Below are 17,109 nucleotides of genomic sequence, written 5' to 3' on the forward strand. Positions count from 1 at the left end.
AATTTCCCGGTCCCTCCTTTTCTGGCTCAGTCGCACACCGGCGCTTTTGACCAGCGGAAGCAATTCCGCAGTGGTTGACGGAACTTGGTGATGTGGCCCCCCTTCCCCTCCCCCTGTACCGGAATGTCGGAAGAAACCCGACAGAGCAAATTGGCAGCTGCTAAGAAAAAGGTAAAATGTGCCGAGTCGCGGCTCCCTGACCCAGCCAAAGGCCTCTCCGACGGCCGGGCCGTGGCCAGAGTCTGTGCTGCCCCTGAGACACACAGGGCGAGCCCCTCGGCGCCCCTTGGTGCTCCCCCTCCCAAAGTCTTCTCAGCCAGTCCCGCCCCCCCGGCAGCCCAGCCCCCGCCCTCGCCCTCGCCCGTCGCCCCTGGGTGACTTTGGGCCGGTGACCCCCGGGATCCTCGCTCCGGGGTTGGCCCTCGCCTTCTGCCACCCAGAACTAGAGGACCGGACTCCCCTGGCCGGTGCGGGTCTCGGAGGACCTCGGTCCCGGCCCTGCTTTCCCCTCCCCCACCGCGGAGCGGCGACTCTGGGCGTGGGTAGGGAGGAGTGGAATGTAGTTACGTCACAATCCCCCTGGGAACTGTCATTAGCGCCACGAGCCCGGTGTTTGATCTTACTACCCAGTCCCCCAGTGTTTTCATACCCTTTCCGGTCGCGCACAAATATCCAGATTAAAGGGGATTGGGGACTATGGGACCTAGGTGGGAGAGGTTTCCGGAGCCCTTACTCTAAGACTGTACCCCATCCTTACACAACTGGCTTAAGTGATCATGGAACGTTGATAACACCTTGGTGACAAGGGGAGAATGTGTTTTCTTTGGTATGGTTTCCTCCTAGGTTTATACTGTCCAGAAGGACTTTCACATTTTAAATCTTAATTCTCTACCTCACATTTTAATTCCCTGTGATTCTGGGACCAGAGTTCCCCTCAATCAGTGCTCTTTGGAGTGAGATCTGCTTATCCTCTGTGGAACAGATCTCTGGAACCTGAACTTCACAGGTGGGAATGTTCCCCAAGTCATCTCAACATGGAGTTTTCTAAATGCCACAGGATAATATGGGACTGAGGTATCAGTTGTGCTTGATTCTCTTGAGGGAGAAAAGTCCTTTTATATTTATGTACCTAGGGATGACATTTGCATAGATTTGTAAGATTATAATAGACTTCTAGTGAAATGGTGCTTGGGTTGTCCACGTTCACTAGGTGTGTGCCTTCGTTGCCTTCTGCCATCAGGATACGTTAATGTAAAAGTTTGATAAGTACCAGTGTGCAGCTTTAACAGATGGGTAGGAAAGGACCCTAGATTACTCAGATGTTTCCTTTTTCATCTCCACCTCTGGTTTTGCCTCTTGGCACTTGCTGATTTCATGGCATACCCCCAGAACTCAGAGTCCGAAGACTAGGTTTAAATTCCATTATTGCTCCCCCCCCCTTTATAATGCCACGTTATCATTCCATTTCTGTGGTCACTGAGAATTACAGCACCTTGTAGGGCTGTTGATGGCATTAAATCGGATGGCGGATATAGGAGTATATCGTAAACTGCAAAGTTTACCATACACTCCTATATTGGGAGGTGGGTGTGGATATAGGAGCTTAGAGTTCTCACTGCTTTTCTTTTCTGCAGTTGAGGGAGTATCAGCATAAGATCGGTTCTGGTACTCCTGCAGGAGTTAAGAAAAAACGGAAGATCAAAAATGGGAGTTGCTCAGAAACAACAGCTTCTGATGGTTGTCACTCCCCTGAGGATGTGAGTATTGGCTGGCCAAACTCCTGGGACCAAGGGTACTCCAAGGCGAGTAGAGGGTGGTGGTTAAGGTTGTGGAAGAAGTTAGGTTTGAGTCCTAACTCTCCCTTTGCCAGGGATAATGTCCCTGCTAGGGGTATATTTCCACATCAGTAAGATTGGGGTAATGTTATCTTACTTACACTTGTGACACTGGAATGAGATGGTTGATTTTTTTTTTTTTTAAGATTTATTTATTTGAGGCGGGGGTGGGGGTGGGGGACAAAAGGAGAGGGAGAGGGAGAAAATCCTCAAGCGGACTTCCGGCTGAGCACAGAGCCTGACGTGGAGCTCCATCCTGGGACCCTGAGATGGTAACTTGAGGAGAAAGAAATCAAGAGCTGGACTGAGCCACCCAGGCCTGCTATAGGGCCTGGTGCAGGGTAAAGATTTGCTAAAGGGTAGTGGTATTTGATGTACTGATCTGGTGACTTTCCTCATCCCCGGCCTCAAACGGGAAGCCACACAGTGAGATCAGCCATATGCCATCACACTGTCCCTTTAGGAAGCACCGGAAGAGGCCCAGGATGTAGCGAGGAGGGGCCCAAGCACTTGGGTTAGGTGACATTGACTTTTGAGTCCATCTTTGCCACCAGCTTGCTGGGCGACCTCAGGAAAATCATTTCCTCCCCTGGGTCCAGTGGCCTCATCTGTAAGAGGATATTGTTGGAGCAGATCCGTACCTTTCAGACTTCTAGCTGGAACCCCCTTTGTTCAAGCGAACCCTTCCTCAGAAGTCTGATTTTTCGAAGGGAGATGGCATTCCTGTCAGATTCGTCCCCAGCATCCTGGGCCTGAGGAGCGGGTCTCATGAGTGTATTAAGAAAACTGCTGCGTCGGGCCAGTGACTGCATTCTCTGTCTAGTTCAGGGGACTTTTCCCTTTTGTACCTTGATTTCTATCTCCAGCAAGGCAGCCGGTGGCCGTTTGGGAAGGCGGCCGTGGATTTGTTCCCTTCTCTCTTCCCTTCCTGCTTCCCTAACTCTCTCACCTCCCTCTAAGCCACTTTTCTCTCTCCCCTTGCCCTTGTTTCTCCCTTCTCGCCTCCTGTAGATTCAGGACATCCTGAAGGTGCTGGTGTCCGACCTTAACCGCTCCAATGGGGTAGCACTCCCCCCATTGGACAAGTGGCAGGTGAGGCAGTGCCAAGCTTCCTCTCTGGCTTGCTTTGTCCTGGCTGTGCATGCCCCAAGGCTTCTCTGGTTTGGGGGAGGCTATGCCTCTGGCTTATTTTGTGTTGCTTTCATTAAACCTCAGCCTGTTCACGTCTGCTTTTCCCACCTGCTCGGTTGGTTGGGTTGTTTTCCTTGCCCCACATCTTTTATCATCTTGAAGAAGGTGAGACACATCTTGACATTTAAAGGTAATTTGGGAAAGCTTCCAGAGCAGGTGCGTGGGATCTGGGCTTTTCGAGCCTTGGGTATGAAAACCAAGTGGCATGTCAGACTCAGAGAGATTAAATAAAAGCAAACCTTTAGGCGTACCCTTTGGGCACCTGTCCCCAAAAGACCCAACAGACTGCATAGCAATTTGTGCTCTCTCTGAACTGGATGAATCCATTTTGGGTTGAGAGTAAGTAACTGCAGGTTTTAAGATGGAGCACACATTACAGTTACAAGGTTCGAGATCATAAGTGACCAGGATATCCCGCTCCTGTTCTCTTTTAAAAATCAGCTGGACACTTAGGCTGTGTGTTCAGTTGCTAGGGGAGACGGTTGGCTAGGCGCTCCAGAAAAGAGGTAAACCAGGTCGAGCGTGGACTGAGGGAGGCCGACCCTCAGTAGGGTTGGCAAGGTAGAATGTCACAATGTTCCAAGTGCCCAGCTAAGGGTGAGGTTTGTTCTAAATGGACTCGAGACTGGTTTGAAGATTACAGGTGGATAGCATTTATCCAGATGGGAGAGTTGGGGGGAGTGGGAGCTCCGGGCAGAGGGAGGGGGCGGGGAGGGATCCAGGTAACAACCAGTATTATGAGCTCACAGAGCGTTGCCTAGAGACGGAGCCTTGGTGGGTTTTCTGGACATGATATTCCCACTTTGTCCTGGGACACCGCCCAGGCCAGGGCAGTAGGGCTGAAATTCAGCCAGGTCCTGCAAGAGATGGGCATGGGCAGAGGGTAGGGACAGAGCCCTGGATGCTGATGTGAGAGTCTTTCACTCACTGAGACCGCTCAAACCCGGGGTATCGGGTCTGTCCAGGTGCTTTGACTCACCTTGTGGGCTCAGAGGAGCTGCTCAGAGGGGCACGGGGAAGGGAGCCCTGGCCTAGAGGACTCCTGAAGCTGGTATTTGCACTGAGTTCTAAGAACCTGTGCCCGCACCCCCCTGTTGTCCTGGAAAAAAAGACCCAGATCCTTTTTGTGGTTTTTCAATCCTTTCTGTCTCCGTGGCCATTTCCCACTTAAGTTTTCTGTTCCTGCAATGCAGGCTTGTGGTTATAGGATCCTGGACAGAGCTGATAGCATTTCCAGAAATGGGGACTCATGAAGAAATAAAATTTTAATGGAACGGGACCGTTGGGGGAGTGGAGAGTGATTTTTTTAAATACTCCATACTTTTACTCTAAGACCTAAAATTGTGAAATAGCTTGGTTGATCATAAAAGCGTCGTGTTACATATATTTAAGTCCTCAGAAAATCACTTTTATTCCTTCTCTGAACATTCTTGGGTCTAGTGCTAGGGATCCTTCGGACCCCAGGGTGCCAGGAGGTACCCGGAGCTTGCCAGGCCCAGGGCTAGAAGTGCCCACCACCTCCCCTAAAGTCTCAAGCCCTCTGGCCAGCTGCTGAGCCCCTGCTGTTACCTGGGAGATTCTGTTTACTGGTTGTCAAGGCAACGGGAGGTTTCAGGGTCAAAGGTCACAGCCGGGACAGTAAACACGCAAATTGCTTGATTCATCCTCAGCTTCCCCGGCTCTGCATCACTAGCAATAAGAAGGGCAGTAGAGTTGACTTTTCAGAGGTCAGGGCTGATGTCCAGAGAACATTCAGCCCTGGGTCTCTCTTCCTCCTTGTGCTGGCCCCGCTGGCCAGGCCTTGGCTCCCTAATGAGCTCCCCTATTCAAACTCGAGCTTGGCAGCCATCTTCCCCACCTGTCTGCTCATTTTTGCACCTCATCAGACATTAGATCTGTAGAGCCAGATGTCACGCGTGAGCCCAGAAAGAGGCTGGGTGGGGCCCTGGTCAAGCAGGTGGGTCCAGGTGGGGAAGGGGGAGCAGTTTCTTCATGGCTTCTTGTCCCCCAGTCCCAGGATTGTTCTCCAGGGTACCAGGAGTCAGAGGGTAGACCTCTTAGCTCTGGCTTCCCGTGCTGGTTCTCAGTTGGGTAGCTATTTCGGAGCTAGGAGGTTGGGATGGGCCTAGTGGCCGTGTTTTTCTTTTTTACCTGCAGGAGTAGGGTGAGACTTCGAGTTTGGTAGCTTCTTTCCCAGAGAAGTCCCGAACTGGGCAGATAGAGCCAGTAGTGGGGGATAGGAGAAGGGGAGGGTGAAGAGAGCAGAGAGGAAGGAAGCAGATAGTGGTTGACCACGTCTCTTGTCACCACCACCCTCTGCCTGCCAGGAGCCCAGGGCAAGGATCACTCTGGCATTCCCGAAGAGCAGTGCCTTCCTTCTCCCTGACTGGGCACCCCTGTTCTCCACTTGCTGTGGCTGCCACAGGCCAAGAGCCTGATACTGTCCCTTGCCGAGCTCCATGGAGAACAAGGCCCCCACTTTCAGGAAGGAGGTTGCGCAGACCCTGCTTGGAGCTTTGGCCATCCAGAAGGCTGCAGAGCCGCCCTCAGCTCGGGCGAGTCACAGCCACGCTCCGCAGTGGCTCCCAGCATGTGTGACTGTCCCTGTGACCCCAGCAACCCCTGTCCTGCTTGCTCCGCACCCCCGCATTCATGGCAGCCGGGCGTCTTCTTACCTGCATGGCCCCCTAACCCCCTGCTCTGTTCTGTGACAGGCGCCCAAAGACCGCGCCACTCCTGCCATACCAACAGTTGATGGCACCATGACATCTGATGGTGTCCCTTCGCCTTATGCTAGTCCCCTTCATCTTACTAGCATGGCGTCAGTTCAGGTTTGTGCCTCGCCCTGCCGCCTGCCGCCCCACTCTGTGTCCACCCCCGCATTCATGGCAGCCGGGCGCCTTCTTACCTCCATGGCCCCCTAACCCCCTGCTCTGTTCTGTGACAGGCGCCCAAAGACCGCGCCACTCCTGCCATACCAACAGTTGATGGCACCATGACATCTGATGGTGTCCCTTCGCCTTATGCTAGTCCCCTTCATCTTACTAGCATGGCGTCAGTTCAGGTTTGTGCCTCGCCCTGCCGCCTGCTGCCCCACTCTGTGTCCACCCCCGCATTCATGGCAGCCGGGCGCCTTCTTACCCGCATGGCCCCCTAACCCCCTGCTCTGTTCTGTGACAGGCGCCCAAAGACCGCGCCACTCCTGCCATACCAACAGGTGATGGCACCGTGACATCTGATGGTGTCTCTTCGCCTTGTGCTAGTCCCCTTCATCTTACTAGCATGGCGTCAGTTCAGGTTTGTGCCTCGCCCTGCCGCCTGCCGCCCCACTCTGTGTCCACCCCCGCACTCCTCCTCCCCAGAGGACTGGACCTGCTCGGGGTCCTCTTCCCCTTTCTTCAGGTAGCTCGGTTCCTCCCGGAGGACTGAGGTGGGGGAGGCCGAGACCAGGTCTTTCCTTGAAGTTTGGGAAGCTGGCAGGTTGCCTCCCCACCCCGCCCCTGGGTGGTCTTCATGAGCAGCTGAGTAACAACCTCATGTGTTTCTTTGTGAACAGAGTCACCATGCAGAAAATGGCCCGATCCTTACGGATGAAAACGAGTGAGTATCTCCTATAGGGCCAGCAGCCCCTAGGTGGAGGGAATCGGGGCAGGCTACTGCCGGCCACTCCCTATTTCCCATTGAACCTCCTGCACCCCTGACTCCCATGTTTGTCCCCAGATGTCTGTCATCTACGGAGAGCCTGCGACAAATTTCTCAGCAGCTCAATGGCATTGTGTCCGAGGTACCCCAGAACTTGAAACCCAAGGGAGGGGGTAGATGGTGGGGAATGTGACAGAAAGAAACTGAGGTAGAGGTTCCCAAGAGGGAGGAAAGAGCCCGGGAGCAGCTAGCTTGCTGGGCAATGTTCAGCTTGGCATGACTCCTTTGAGTCCTCTTTTTTTTTTTTAATTTTTAAAAAGATTTTGTTGAATTATTTGACATAGAGAGGGAACACAAGCAGGGGGAGAGGGAGAGGCGGACTCCCCACTGAGCAGGGAGCCCCATGCGGGACTTGATCCCAGGACCCTGGGATCATGAGCTAAGTCAAATGCAGATGCTTAATGGACTGAGCCACCCAGGGGCCCCCTTTGAGTCCTCTTTGAAGCTCCCCAAACTGAAGGGGTTGGACCTTGAAGCCGGTTACATCTTTTAATCCCTCCGCAGGAAGCACAGTATGGGAGCCACGTGGGAGGGGGCCACGGAGGGGGAGATAAGAACCAGAAGGAGTTGGCACAAAGGGCTTAGGCAAAATGGTTTGTGGCTGATGGGCAAGTTGGGGAGTCAGAGGGTGAGGGAATGGGGAGGTGGGGCAGAGCGTGCCTCCATGTGTGCCGGTTTCGTGCCTCCTAGTCTTCATCCTGCGTCAATGGAGAGGGCCTGTCATCTGCTAATATGAAGGATCTGGAGGTAAGTGGGTCTGCACCGTGGCCCAGTGACCCTGCAGGCCAGCCCCCACCCCCACCTCCCATGGCGGGGGCTGGGTGCCCCGCTGCCAGCTGAGATGGCCCAGACAGCCCCCAACCCTAATGACTGCTCTCTCTACCTCTCCCCGCCCCCATCCTCCCCCTCCTCCTCCTCCTCCTCCTCTGCATGCGCCTCAGAGCCGGTACCAAGAGCTATCACTAGCCCTGGACTCCAGCAATCTAACAAACAAAGAACTCAGTAACAAGATAGAAGAATTGGTAAGAGTCCAGTGGGGTCCCCTGGTTCCACGCTGCCACTCTGGGGCTCCAGTTTTTCCCTGGGGCCCTGAAGAAAGGGGCTGGGGGCCCCTGGTGCCAGGGGAGAATGGGGTGCCCGGGGGCCCGAGTCTCAGTTGGAGGGACCCTGGAGCACAGAGCATGCAGCATGGCTCTCTGTGGCTGCCTTCTTCGCCTCCTCTCTCTTCTCCAGACCCCGCTGCTTGAGCCCTCCCGGGGCTCTTGCTTCCCAGAGGAAGCACTGGCTTGACCCGTGCGCTCCGGCCCTGACTCAGCCCCTCATCTGCTCTATCTTTCAACTCAGACCAGTCACCTCTCCTCTCTGGGCTTCACTGTCCCAAGGAGGTAGAATTAGAGGTGGCCGAGGTCCCTTTTGGCTCAGAAAATCAGGTCCTTTTCATTCAACAGAACCTGGCCTGGAGGGGAGGTGCGCTTAGTAAATATTTATTGAATGAAGGCATCCCCCACAAGCACAGGCCGACAGAAGGGTAGCCTCTCACTTCTCAGCTCCCATTTCTAGACGTTCAGGTCCTTGCTCTTTCACGGGCACCCGGATCCAGACTCTCACTTGAGCAAAGCCATCTGAGACCCAAAGTCTCTATCCTTGGGAGCTTGAGGACAGTGTGTCTGTTCATCTCCCTGTGAACTTTCCCTTTGAAACCCATTCCCAGCCCCTGCCCATCCTCCATCTTGGTGTGGGGAGGGTAGCAAAGGCCGACAGACTGAGTTACCTTCCTTCGACTCTCCCCACAGAAACAACAAAACCAGGAATCTTTGGACCAACTGGAAAAGGTAACGTGATTTCTTTGTCTGCTGGTCATGTGGCAGATGGGTTTGGGGAGGGTTCAAGTGTAGAGGCCCATGCTCATCTGGCTCCCAGACTGGAGGAATAAAAGGCCCCCTCGTCCCCTACCCCTTCCCCACCCCCTGGCCCCTCTCCAGCGCCCCCCAGCCCCCCAGGATCTGGCCATGTTGTTGAGGCTGTCCTGGGTCGTCAGTGGCATTCTGGGAGCACATCCTTTCCGGTTTTATCTCTGCCTCCTCCCAGTCAGCCATTTTGTGTCCTTCCTGCAGGAGAAGAAGGAGTTTGAGCAGAAGCTTGCCAAGGAGCAAGGCTCTCTAAGGGAGCAACTGCAGGTGCGTGGAGCCGTGGTCTCCCTCCCGCCCCCCAAGGAAATGCTTCCTCCCTCCTCTTCAGCACCCCTCTTCCTTCTCTCCCAAAGGTTCATATTCAGACAATAGGAATTTTGGTGTCTGAGAAAAATGACTTACACACCGCCTTGGTGCATACCCAGCAGGCAGCCAGGCAAAAAGCAGGTGGGAGTCCAGGCGCCCTCCCATTCCCCAGCCTCGCATGTTGGCGGACCTTGGGTGGGATTCCTTCTTGGGTCGCATTTCGAACTCTGTCATTCCAGGAGAATATGAAGATCTTGCTAGTCGTCTGCAGTCTTCCCGCCAGCGTATCGGAGAACTGGAGCGCACCCTGTCTACCGTCTCCACGCAGCAGAAACAGGTGGAGAGGGTGAGTCCATCCTCGGATCTGTCCACTCAGGGCGCAGCTTCCCTGGCAGGGGAGGGGCCCAAAGTCCCTTCCACAAGATGGAGTGTATTTTTTTTTTTTTTTAAGATGTTATTTATTTATTTGACAGGCAGAGATCACAAGTAGGCAGAGAGGCAGGCAGAGAGAGAGAGAGGAGGAAGCAGGCTCCCTGCCGAGCAGAGAGCCCGATGCGGGGCTCGATCCCAGGACCCTGGGATCATGACCTGAGCTGAAGGCAGAGGCTTTAACCCACTGAGCCACCCAGGCACCCCCCACTTTTTTTTAAGCTTTTTTTTATTTATTCAGGACAGCACTTTTACTTATTTTACCATTTGTGGAGGAAGGGACACATGTATGTAATAGAAGGTGTGGGAAATGATTTATAAAAACCCAGGGAGAGGATCAGGGTAGCCAGGAGCACCTGTCACCTCTGTGCCTTCTGAGTGCTGGGCCTATGACTAGAGCATTCAAAAAAGAGACAGATCACAGTGCAGATTTAATTCCACTCCTTGTATCTGCTCCCCTACTGCAGGGAGGAAATGTGGTTGAAGAGTCAGACAGACTGGGTGTTTAATTCCCACTCTGTCGGGGATCGCAGGCAAACGACTTCACCTGTGACACTCTGCGCTCACCTGTAAAACTCAGAGCCAGGCCTGCCCCATGCAGTGGTCGTGAGGCTTGAATGCGATCCTTAGCCTGGTGCCTGCTGGTGCCCTTGGGGAAGGGTCAGTCATGATGGCTCTTTGTGACGGACAGTGATGCCACTGGCTCTGTCTGGCCTCCGTTGGCCAGCCGTGAATCTGTCCCGCCCTTCCCAAGCTCTTGGCTGCGGCAAATGGAAGCGTGGGCTTGGAAAGGCTTTGAACAAAATGTGAAGGGTGGCTGTGGCATGGTTAGGGCTGCTGGTAGTCTGCCTGCTGCACCCTCCCCCTGGCCGCCACACCTGACCTCGCCTTTCTGTGTTCACAGCACAACAATGACCTAACCAAAGAACGAGATGCCTTGAAGTTGGAGTTATACAAGAACAAGTACGATGGCGGGGGGCTGGGTGGTGGGAGGAGTACAGGAGCCGGGGGAGGGGGTTGGCTGGGTTTGGACAGGTGCAGAGCAGGGCTCTGGGCTCAGCAGTGCCACCAACACAGGCCAAGGCTTCAGGCCACTCAGGTCTTCTCTCTGACCTGCCCCTGGGGACTCTCGTGCCCCAGGGTCCCTTCCGATGCCCCCGTTCCCTGGCTCTGTGGCAAGTGTGGCAGGTTGATCACCAGAGGGCTCCTTTCTGTTCTGTACTCATGTCTTTCCTTGCTGCCTGTGGCCATAGCAAAAACACCGAGGACCTGAAGCAGGTGAACTCGGAAATGGAAGAGAGGATTCGGGTGTTGGTGAACGAGAAGGCAGGCATGAAGCTCAAGATAGAGGAGCTGCAGAAGGATCTGGAGATGTCAGAGCTTCTGATGCAGCAGGTAAGGCTGGAGCTACAAGGAGAAGGAGCCTGAGCCCCACCCATCGGGGTCACCGGCTGCCTCCAGCCACGAGCTGCAAGGTTGGCATCCTTGTTCTGGCCCTGCCGTAGAATCCTGCTCCAAACATTGATCAAACTCCACACATCAGGGCCCAGCCCAGATCTGTCGAATCAGAATCTCAGGGATTTTTTTAAGATTTTATTTATTTATTTGACAGACAGAGATCACAAGTAGGCAGAGAGGCAGAGAGAGGGGGAAGCAGGCTCCCCACCAAGCAGAGAGCCTGATGCAGGGCTCGATCCTAAGACCCTGGGATCATGACCTGAGCTGAAGGCAGAGGCTTTAACCCACTGAGCCACCCAGGCGCCCCTCTCAGGGATTTTTTTATTCGTTTTTTCAAAGTGTCCTGGGTGCAAACCATTGTTGCATAGGTGCCAGGCACAAGGCTAGCCCACGAATCCTCCTGCTTCCTCTTGGAGGGTGGGCCACCAGGGTCAGAGGCTCCCATCGCTCAGGGTTTCTTCACACTGAGCCATACTCTGCCTTCAAGTCGCTTCCCTCGTTGGGGCTCTCTTCCCTCCTGATCAACACAGGAAAAATCTTGTCTCTTTCCCAAGACAGACCTTCTGATACTGGGGGGTGAGGGAGCCTGTGTACAGATTCCTTGTGGCTCCCTCATCTTTTCCAAGCTACACAGATCCAGCTGGGGTTCATGTGGTCTGTCACCCTCCTGATTGCTTTCTCCTGGACGGGACCTGATCTGTTAGGGCTCCTCTTATGGTCAGTCCCCCAGAGCGGAACAGGAGTCTCCAATTGGGTCTAGCCTGGGCAGCAGACAGAGCTCTGTACCCATCCACCCATCTGGCTCCCCATCCATTCAGCGAGTGTTAATGGAATGTCGCCTCTGTGGCCCGTTCCTGTGATGCGTAGTCTAATAAGCGGCCTGCTAGAGATACAAAGTGAGGCCTTGAGGTTGCTCTGAAGTTGGTTGCTCTGAAGTTGGACTCTGTGACCCAACCACCCCTGGACCAGTTTGTAGCCTTATTCACTATAGCAGGAAAAGATCTAGAAGGATACACATCAGGTCCGGGAGGTCCTGGGAGCCAGAGGAACGGTAAATATTTAGTTTCAGAAAGCCTCTGGGTACAGTCCTAACAACATGAGCACAGAGATCTTTGTTTATCCCAAGTTATGTTATCCCAGTTCGTACACTACCCCAGCTCAGACCCTTTTGCAATAGGGTGGGGGGCGGTTTGCATGGTCCAGCGTGGGCTCCCCACATCTAACCTCCTCGTCTTTCATGCTTCAGTTATCTAGTGAGTCGAAACCCCACGATAGCAACCAGGAGTTAAAGAAGGCCCATGAAGACCGGGCACGCCTGGAGGCCCGCGTGGAGCAGGTGAGGCCTGGCAGGGCCAGGTGGGTGGAAGGAGGTCGGCCCCAGGTGCCCAGGAGCCGGTGAGGGAGCCGATGAGGCTCAGCGACAGCCCCTGCTACCTTTTCTGCCTCTCCCTGCAGCTGAGCGATTTACTGAAGCAACTGCAGCTGGAAAGAGACCGTTACATGCAAAATATGAAGGAGGACACCGCTTACTGGCAAGACAAAATGCGGCAAATGTCCGAACATGTGAGACGCCACCTTCAGCCCCCCTCCCTCACCTTAGACGGGTCACTCGGTTTTTCCCAGGGCCTCAGTAAAATGGGAATCCTGTCCCCTGCTGTGGGCAGCCCAAGATGGCTGTGTAGTTTTTACAGGGGTGCGGGGGGGGGGGAGCGCATTGGTCCTTCCTTCCTGCCCCCCACATGCCCCCCTGTGCTTTGGGCAGATGCACAAACTGAGGGATGAGAAGAACCGCAGTGACTGTCAGGTGCGGGAACTGGAGGCCAGCGTGGCCGCACTGAAGAGGCAGCTAGGTAAGCCAGGGCGAGACGGTCTGGGAGCCGGATTGGTGGCAGAGGGCTGGTCAGGGTGCCTTGGAGTGGCCCTAGGCGCACGGACGGATGGAGGGGGACTGTGGCCGAGGGGAGGAGGACTATACCAGGAGTTGGCTGGCCTGGGTACGGCGCCCGCTGGCAATCAGCCAGAGTTGTCTTGAGCACAAAAGCCTAATGAACTCTATCCAAAAGGGTCTAGAAAGAGCCTGTCCCATGAGTGTGAGGGCACTGTTAGCCAGGAAGCCCAGGTTTGGGGTGATGAGGCCCAGTGAGGAGCTGTGAACCAAGCAGCGGGGTTTCGGAAGGCACAGAGGTGAGAGGCCCCTACCGTGCACCCCGCCCCCTTTTCCCCAGTGGTGCCTCCAGCCCCAGAGCCCCCAGCTGGGCCCTCGGAGGAGGAGCAGCGGCTGCAGATGGAGGCCGAACAACTACAGAAGGAATTAGAGATCCTGGCAGGGCAGTTGCAGGCCCAGGTAAAAGACAATGAAGGTCTGAGTCGCCTGAACCAGGAGCAGGAGCAGCGGCTGCTGGAGCTGGAGCGCGCCTCCGAGTGCTGGGAGAACCAGGTTGAGGAGCGCAAGAAGATTCTGGAGACCATGCAGAACGACCGCACCACCATCAGCCGCGCGCTGTCCCAGAACCGCGAGCTCAAGCAGCAGCTGGCTGAGCTGCAGGACGGCTTCGTCAAGCTGGTGTGCAGCCCCTCCCTGGCCAAGCCCTTTGGTCCAGGGTGGGACACCGAACCCCTCTGGGCCTCTGTTTCCCCAGCCGTAATGGGGTTTGGGTGGGGGGTAAGGACCCCATGTGACACGGTCCCTGTGAAGGCACGCTGTGAGCCAGAGTGGCTCACAGAGCCACGGGCGGCAGACGTCATGTTCTGGGGGCCCCGCTGCTCCGGGTGGCCGCTGACTCTTCCCCTCTGTCCAGTCCAATGAGAACATGGAGGTTACCAGTGCGCTGCAGACAGAACAGCACGTCAAGAATGAGCTGGCCAAGAGGCTGGGCGAGCTGCAGGAGAAGCTAGGGGAGCTGAAAGAAACAGTAAGCCCCCAGCCCTGGCAGACAGACAGCCTGGAGGGCGGTGGGAGGCTTGGCCAGGACAAAGCAGCTCCAGCCGGTGGAAGGGGTGGTGAGGTGGTGGGGGTGTGGGGGGGCACAGGACTCCCAGATCCTTCCCAACCTGCCTGTGGCGAGGCTCCTTGTTGCTCCCCGTTCTCAGACTTTACGAATTGGGTAGCCCTGGGTCTGGAGGTTGTCACCCTGGCTAGAGACCCCGAGCCCTTTAACAAGAGAGCAAGAGACCGTGTGCTGAGGGCAGCTTCTCAGATTCGGCCCTGAGTGCCACCCTTAGTTCCACTGGTCACTATGTCACTATTCTGCTGCTCACCTCCAAGCCTCGGTGTCCTTAGTCTAAAAGGGAGATTAGCAAGCCCCCTCCTACCCCCTCCTACCCCCCACACCTGACTTCCCCACCCTGGGCTCCGAAGTCTCAGTTCCCGGGGTCTTCCTGCAGATAGAGCTGAAGAGCCAGGAGGCCGAGAGCCTGCAGCAGCAGCGCGACCAGTACGTGAGCCACCTGCAGCAGTATGTGGCCGCCTATCAGCAGCACGTGGCTGCCTACCAGCAACTGGCTTCAGACAAGGAGCTCCTGCAGAGGCAGGTCCTGGTGCAGACCCAGCTCATGGACCGGCTGCAGAACGAGGATATTGAGGTCAAGGTGGCGGCAGAGAAGGCCCGCCAAGAGTTAGAGGAGACCCAGGTGAGGGCGTTTGAAGGCTCGAGGGCTGGGCCCCCAAGGGGAGGGCCTGCCACCTCTGTGTCCCTCCTCACTCTTTTCTGGCCCCTCAGGGACGCCTGGAAGCTGCCACCCAGCAGAACCAGCAGCTCCAGGCCCAGCTGAGCCTCATGGCTATGCCTGGGGAAGGTAGGTGGGAGTACCCAGGGGAGGAAGACAGAGCCCAGGGAGGAGGGCGACTTCAGTATATGAAGGGACCTTTAGGACAGGGATTCCTTCTCCTTCGGGGGGACGGGCTGGCCCAAGGTCGCACAGGGAGGTGGGCCGGAGCCCAGCCCAAGCTTTCCTCCCCGGCCCACTCCGCCTCCCCCGTTGGGTTGTCTGAGGACCACCCCCCCACCGGCTGCCCCGACAGGAGACGGACTGGACGAAGAGAAGGACGAGGCGGCTGCCCGTCCGAAGCTGAGCATGCCGGAGGGCCTGGATAGCCGAGAGGCCATGGTGAGCGGCCCCGGTGTTGCCCCTTCCTTCCCTGGGCCCCCTTCGTGCTTCCCTCTGTGGTCCCCCCGCACACTGGGGCACCCTCCTTACCTCTTGGTCTGCCTCCCTCAACTTCTCTTGACCCCTGACACCCCTGGGAGCCAGCTGTCAGCTGTCGCTCCATCCTTGAAGCCCAGGCTTGTGCCCGCTGGGGGAGGCCGGCAAAGGAGGAGCTCCCGCCACCCCCCTGCCCTCTGCTCATCCAGAGCAGCACCTCCCCCCCCCCCCCATGAAAGCACACCTACACGTCTTGCCTGCAGGTGGCATTTTTTAACTCGGCCTTAGCCGGTGCCGAGGAAGAGCAGGCCCGGCTGCGAGGGCAGCTGAAACAGCAAAAGCTGCATTGTCAGCGCCTGGCTCACCTGGTGGCCCCTGGCCAAGAGCAGGAGGCAGGTGACAAGGCCCCCGGGAGCGGGGGCGACAGTGTGCCTGTGGAGACCCACCAGGCCCTCCAGGAGGCAATGGACAAGCTGCAGGTGAGCGCCTCTCCTCGGGCTCCAGCTCAGCCTGGCAAGGTGTGGGGGGCCCCCCCTCAGGCCGCTGCCAAACCCTGACCCTTGACTCCTCTGGGCGCAGGGCCGCTTCATGGTCCTCATACAGGAGAAAGTAGATCTGAAGGAGCGAGTGGATGAGCTGGAGCATCGGTGCGTCCAGCTTTCTGGAGAGACGGACACTATTGGTGAGCGGCAGGGCTGGCGCCAGGGGCGGCGGGCGGGGAGGAGCTCTGCCATGGCCCCCTGAGCCTGAGCACGCGCCCCTCTTTCCGCAGGAGAGTATATTGCCCTCTACCAGAGTCAGAGGGCCGTGCTCAAGGAGCGGCACCGGGAGAAGGAGGAGTATATTAGCCGGCTGGCACAGGACAAGGAGGAAATGAAGGTGGGGGACCCTGAGCAGGCCCCAGCAGTGGGGCGGGGCAGGGGTGGGGCTCACAAAGGTGCTCAGCCTCTCCTCTCCCTCCAGGTGAAGCTGCTGGAGCTGCAGGACCTGGTGCTTCGCCTGGTCAACGAGCGCGACAAATGGCAGGGCAAGTACCTGGCCCCTGCCCAGAACCCTGCTGGGGAGCCTGCTGCGGCGCCCCCAGCCCGAGAGCTTGGCGATGCCAATGGCCAGGGTGGTGAGTAGAACCGTCAGGGCGGGCGGTTTGGGGGGTGGGGGTGGGGAGAGCTGGCATAGCACTCAGAGCCCTGCCCCTCTCCCCCTTCCCCACCCCGCCCTGAAAGATATCCAAGAGGTGAACCTGGCCAGCGAGGAGAGTGTGGCACCTCCCCAGGGAGAGGCCCTGCTGGGCCGCAGTGCCCCCGAGAACACCACTGCACAGCAGATCATACAGCTGCTGCGAGAGATGCAGAACACCCAGCAGCGCCCAGGCTTGGGCGACAACCCCTGCATCCCCTTCTTCTACCGGCCTGATGACAACGACGAGGTGAAGATCATTGTGATCTAAGCCCGTCGCCAACAACATCTGAAGCAATGGGGCTGGGGGCTCTGCCCCCACCCTGTCCCTGCCACCCCATCCTTCCTTCATGGCCCTGCCACCCTATCATTCCTTCATGTCCCTGCCACCCTATCATTCCTTCCCAGGTACCTTTTTTTCCCTACACTAGCAAGATAGAACCCCTAAAAAGGGGTATGATAAGCCCCCTAATGGGGAGAAATAGCTCCAGGCAAGAGCTGGATCTTTATATCTAGACTCTTCGCGGTTCCGGAAAAACAAAGAGCCACAGACTCAATAAGTTAAAATAGTTTATTTATAGGTATGAAAAGACCCCTAAAAAAAAAAAAAAATTTAAAATAAAAAAATAAAAAAAAATAAAAAAATTTAAAAACTAAAAAAAATTTAAAAAATTTTAAAAAATAAAAAAAATTTACAAAAAGAAAAAACAGAAAAAAATTGCAAAAAGAAAAAACAAAAAAAATTACAAAAAGAAAAAAAAGAAAAAAAATTACAAAAATAAAAAAGAAAAAAATTACAAAAAAAAAAAAAAAAAAAAGAAAAGCCCCCTAATGGGTAGAAATAGGTACAGACCCCCTTGTCACCCAGGCAAAGGCTGATCTTTATATCTGGATTCTTCGTGGTTCCGGAAAAACAAATAGGTAGAGGCTCAGTAAGTTACAAAGTTTATTTATAGGTA

At 55.6% G+C, this 17,109-nt stretch overlaps 1 protein-coding gene across 7 annotated transcripts; it reads left to right on the plus strand.

Moving 5' to 3' along the window:
• Positions 1-17: 17 nt before the first annotated feature.
• Positions 18-17,109, plus strand: GOLGA2 (golgin A2). Of its 7 annotated transcripts, XM_059141483.1 has the most exons (29): positions 18-171; positions 1,635-1,757; positions 2,847-2,927; positions 5,741-5,857; positions 5,974-6,090; positions 6,207-6,323; positions 6,583-6,626; positions 6,747-6,810; positions 7,419-7,475; positions 7,670-7,750; positions 8,522-8,560; positions 8,843-8,905; positions 8,992-9,085; positions 9,184-9,290; positions 10,278-10,336; positions 10,627-10,768; positions 12,078-12,167; positions 12,287-12,394; positions 12,594-12,681; positions 13,057-13,394; positions 13,630-13,743; positions 14,216-14,461; positions 14,551-14,626; positions 14,853-14,938; positions 15,238-15,453; positions 15,554-15,656; positions 15,747-15,853; positions 15,938-16,091; positions 16,198-17,109. In XM_059141483.1, exons 1-29 carry the CDS (start codon positions 91-93, stop codon positions 16,419-16,421), a joined length of 3,336 nt encoding a protein of 1,111 aa, XP_058997466.1. In that variant the 5' UTR covers positions 18-90; the 3' UTR covers positions 16,422-17,109. The 7 variants fall into 7 exon arrangements, with proteins under 7 accessions (XP_058997466.1, XP_058997467.1, XP_058997468.1 ...); XM_059141484.1 differs by lacking the exon at positions 7,670-7,750; XM_059141485.1 differs by lacking the exon at positions 2,847-2,927.

The sequence above is a fragment of the Mustela lutreola genome, chromosome 12, assembly GCF_030435805.1.
Source record: "Mustela lutreola isolate mMusLut2 chromosome 12, mMusLut2.pri, whole genome shotgun sequence".
Lineage (NCBI taxonomy): Eukaryota > Metazoa > Chordata > Mammalia > Carnivora > Mustelidae > Mustela > Mustela lutreola.

What these genes read in the sequence shown, in the direction of transcription:
- GOLGA2 (XM_059141483.1), top strand. Translation starts at nt 91, where the DNA reads ATGTGGCCCCCCTTCCCCTCCCCCTGTACCGGAATGTCGGAAGAAACC. An exon ending in CTAGCATGGCGTCAGTTCAG is followed by an intron (nt 6,324 to 6,582) that starts GTTTGTGCCTCG and finishes CTTTGTGAACAG; the next exon opens with AGTCACCATGCAGAAAATGG. An exon ending in CAGAGCTTCTGATGCAGCAG is followed by an intron (nt 10,769 to 12,077) that starts GTAAGGCTGGAG and finishes TTCATGCTTCAG; the next exon opens with TTATCTAGTGAGTCGAAACC.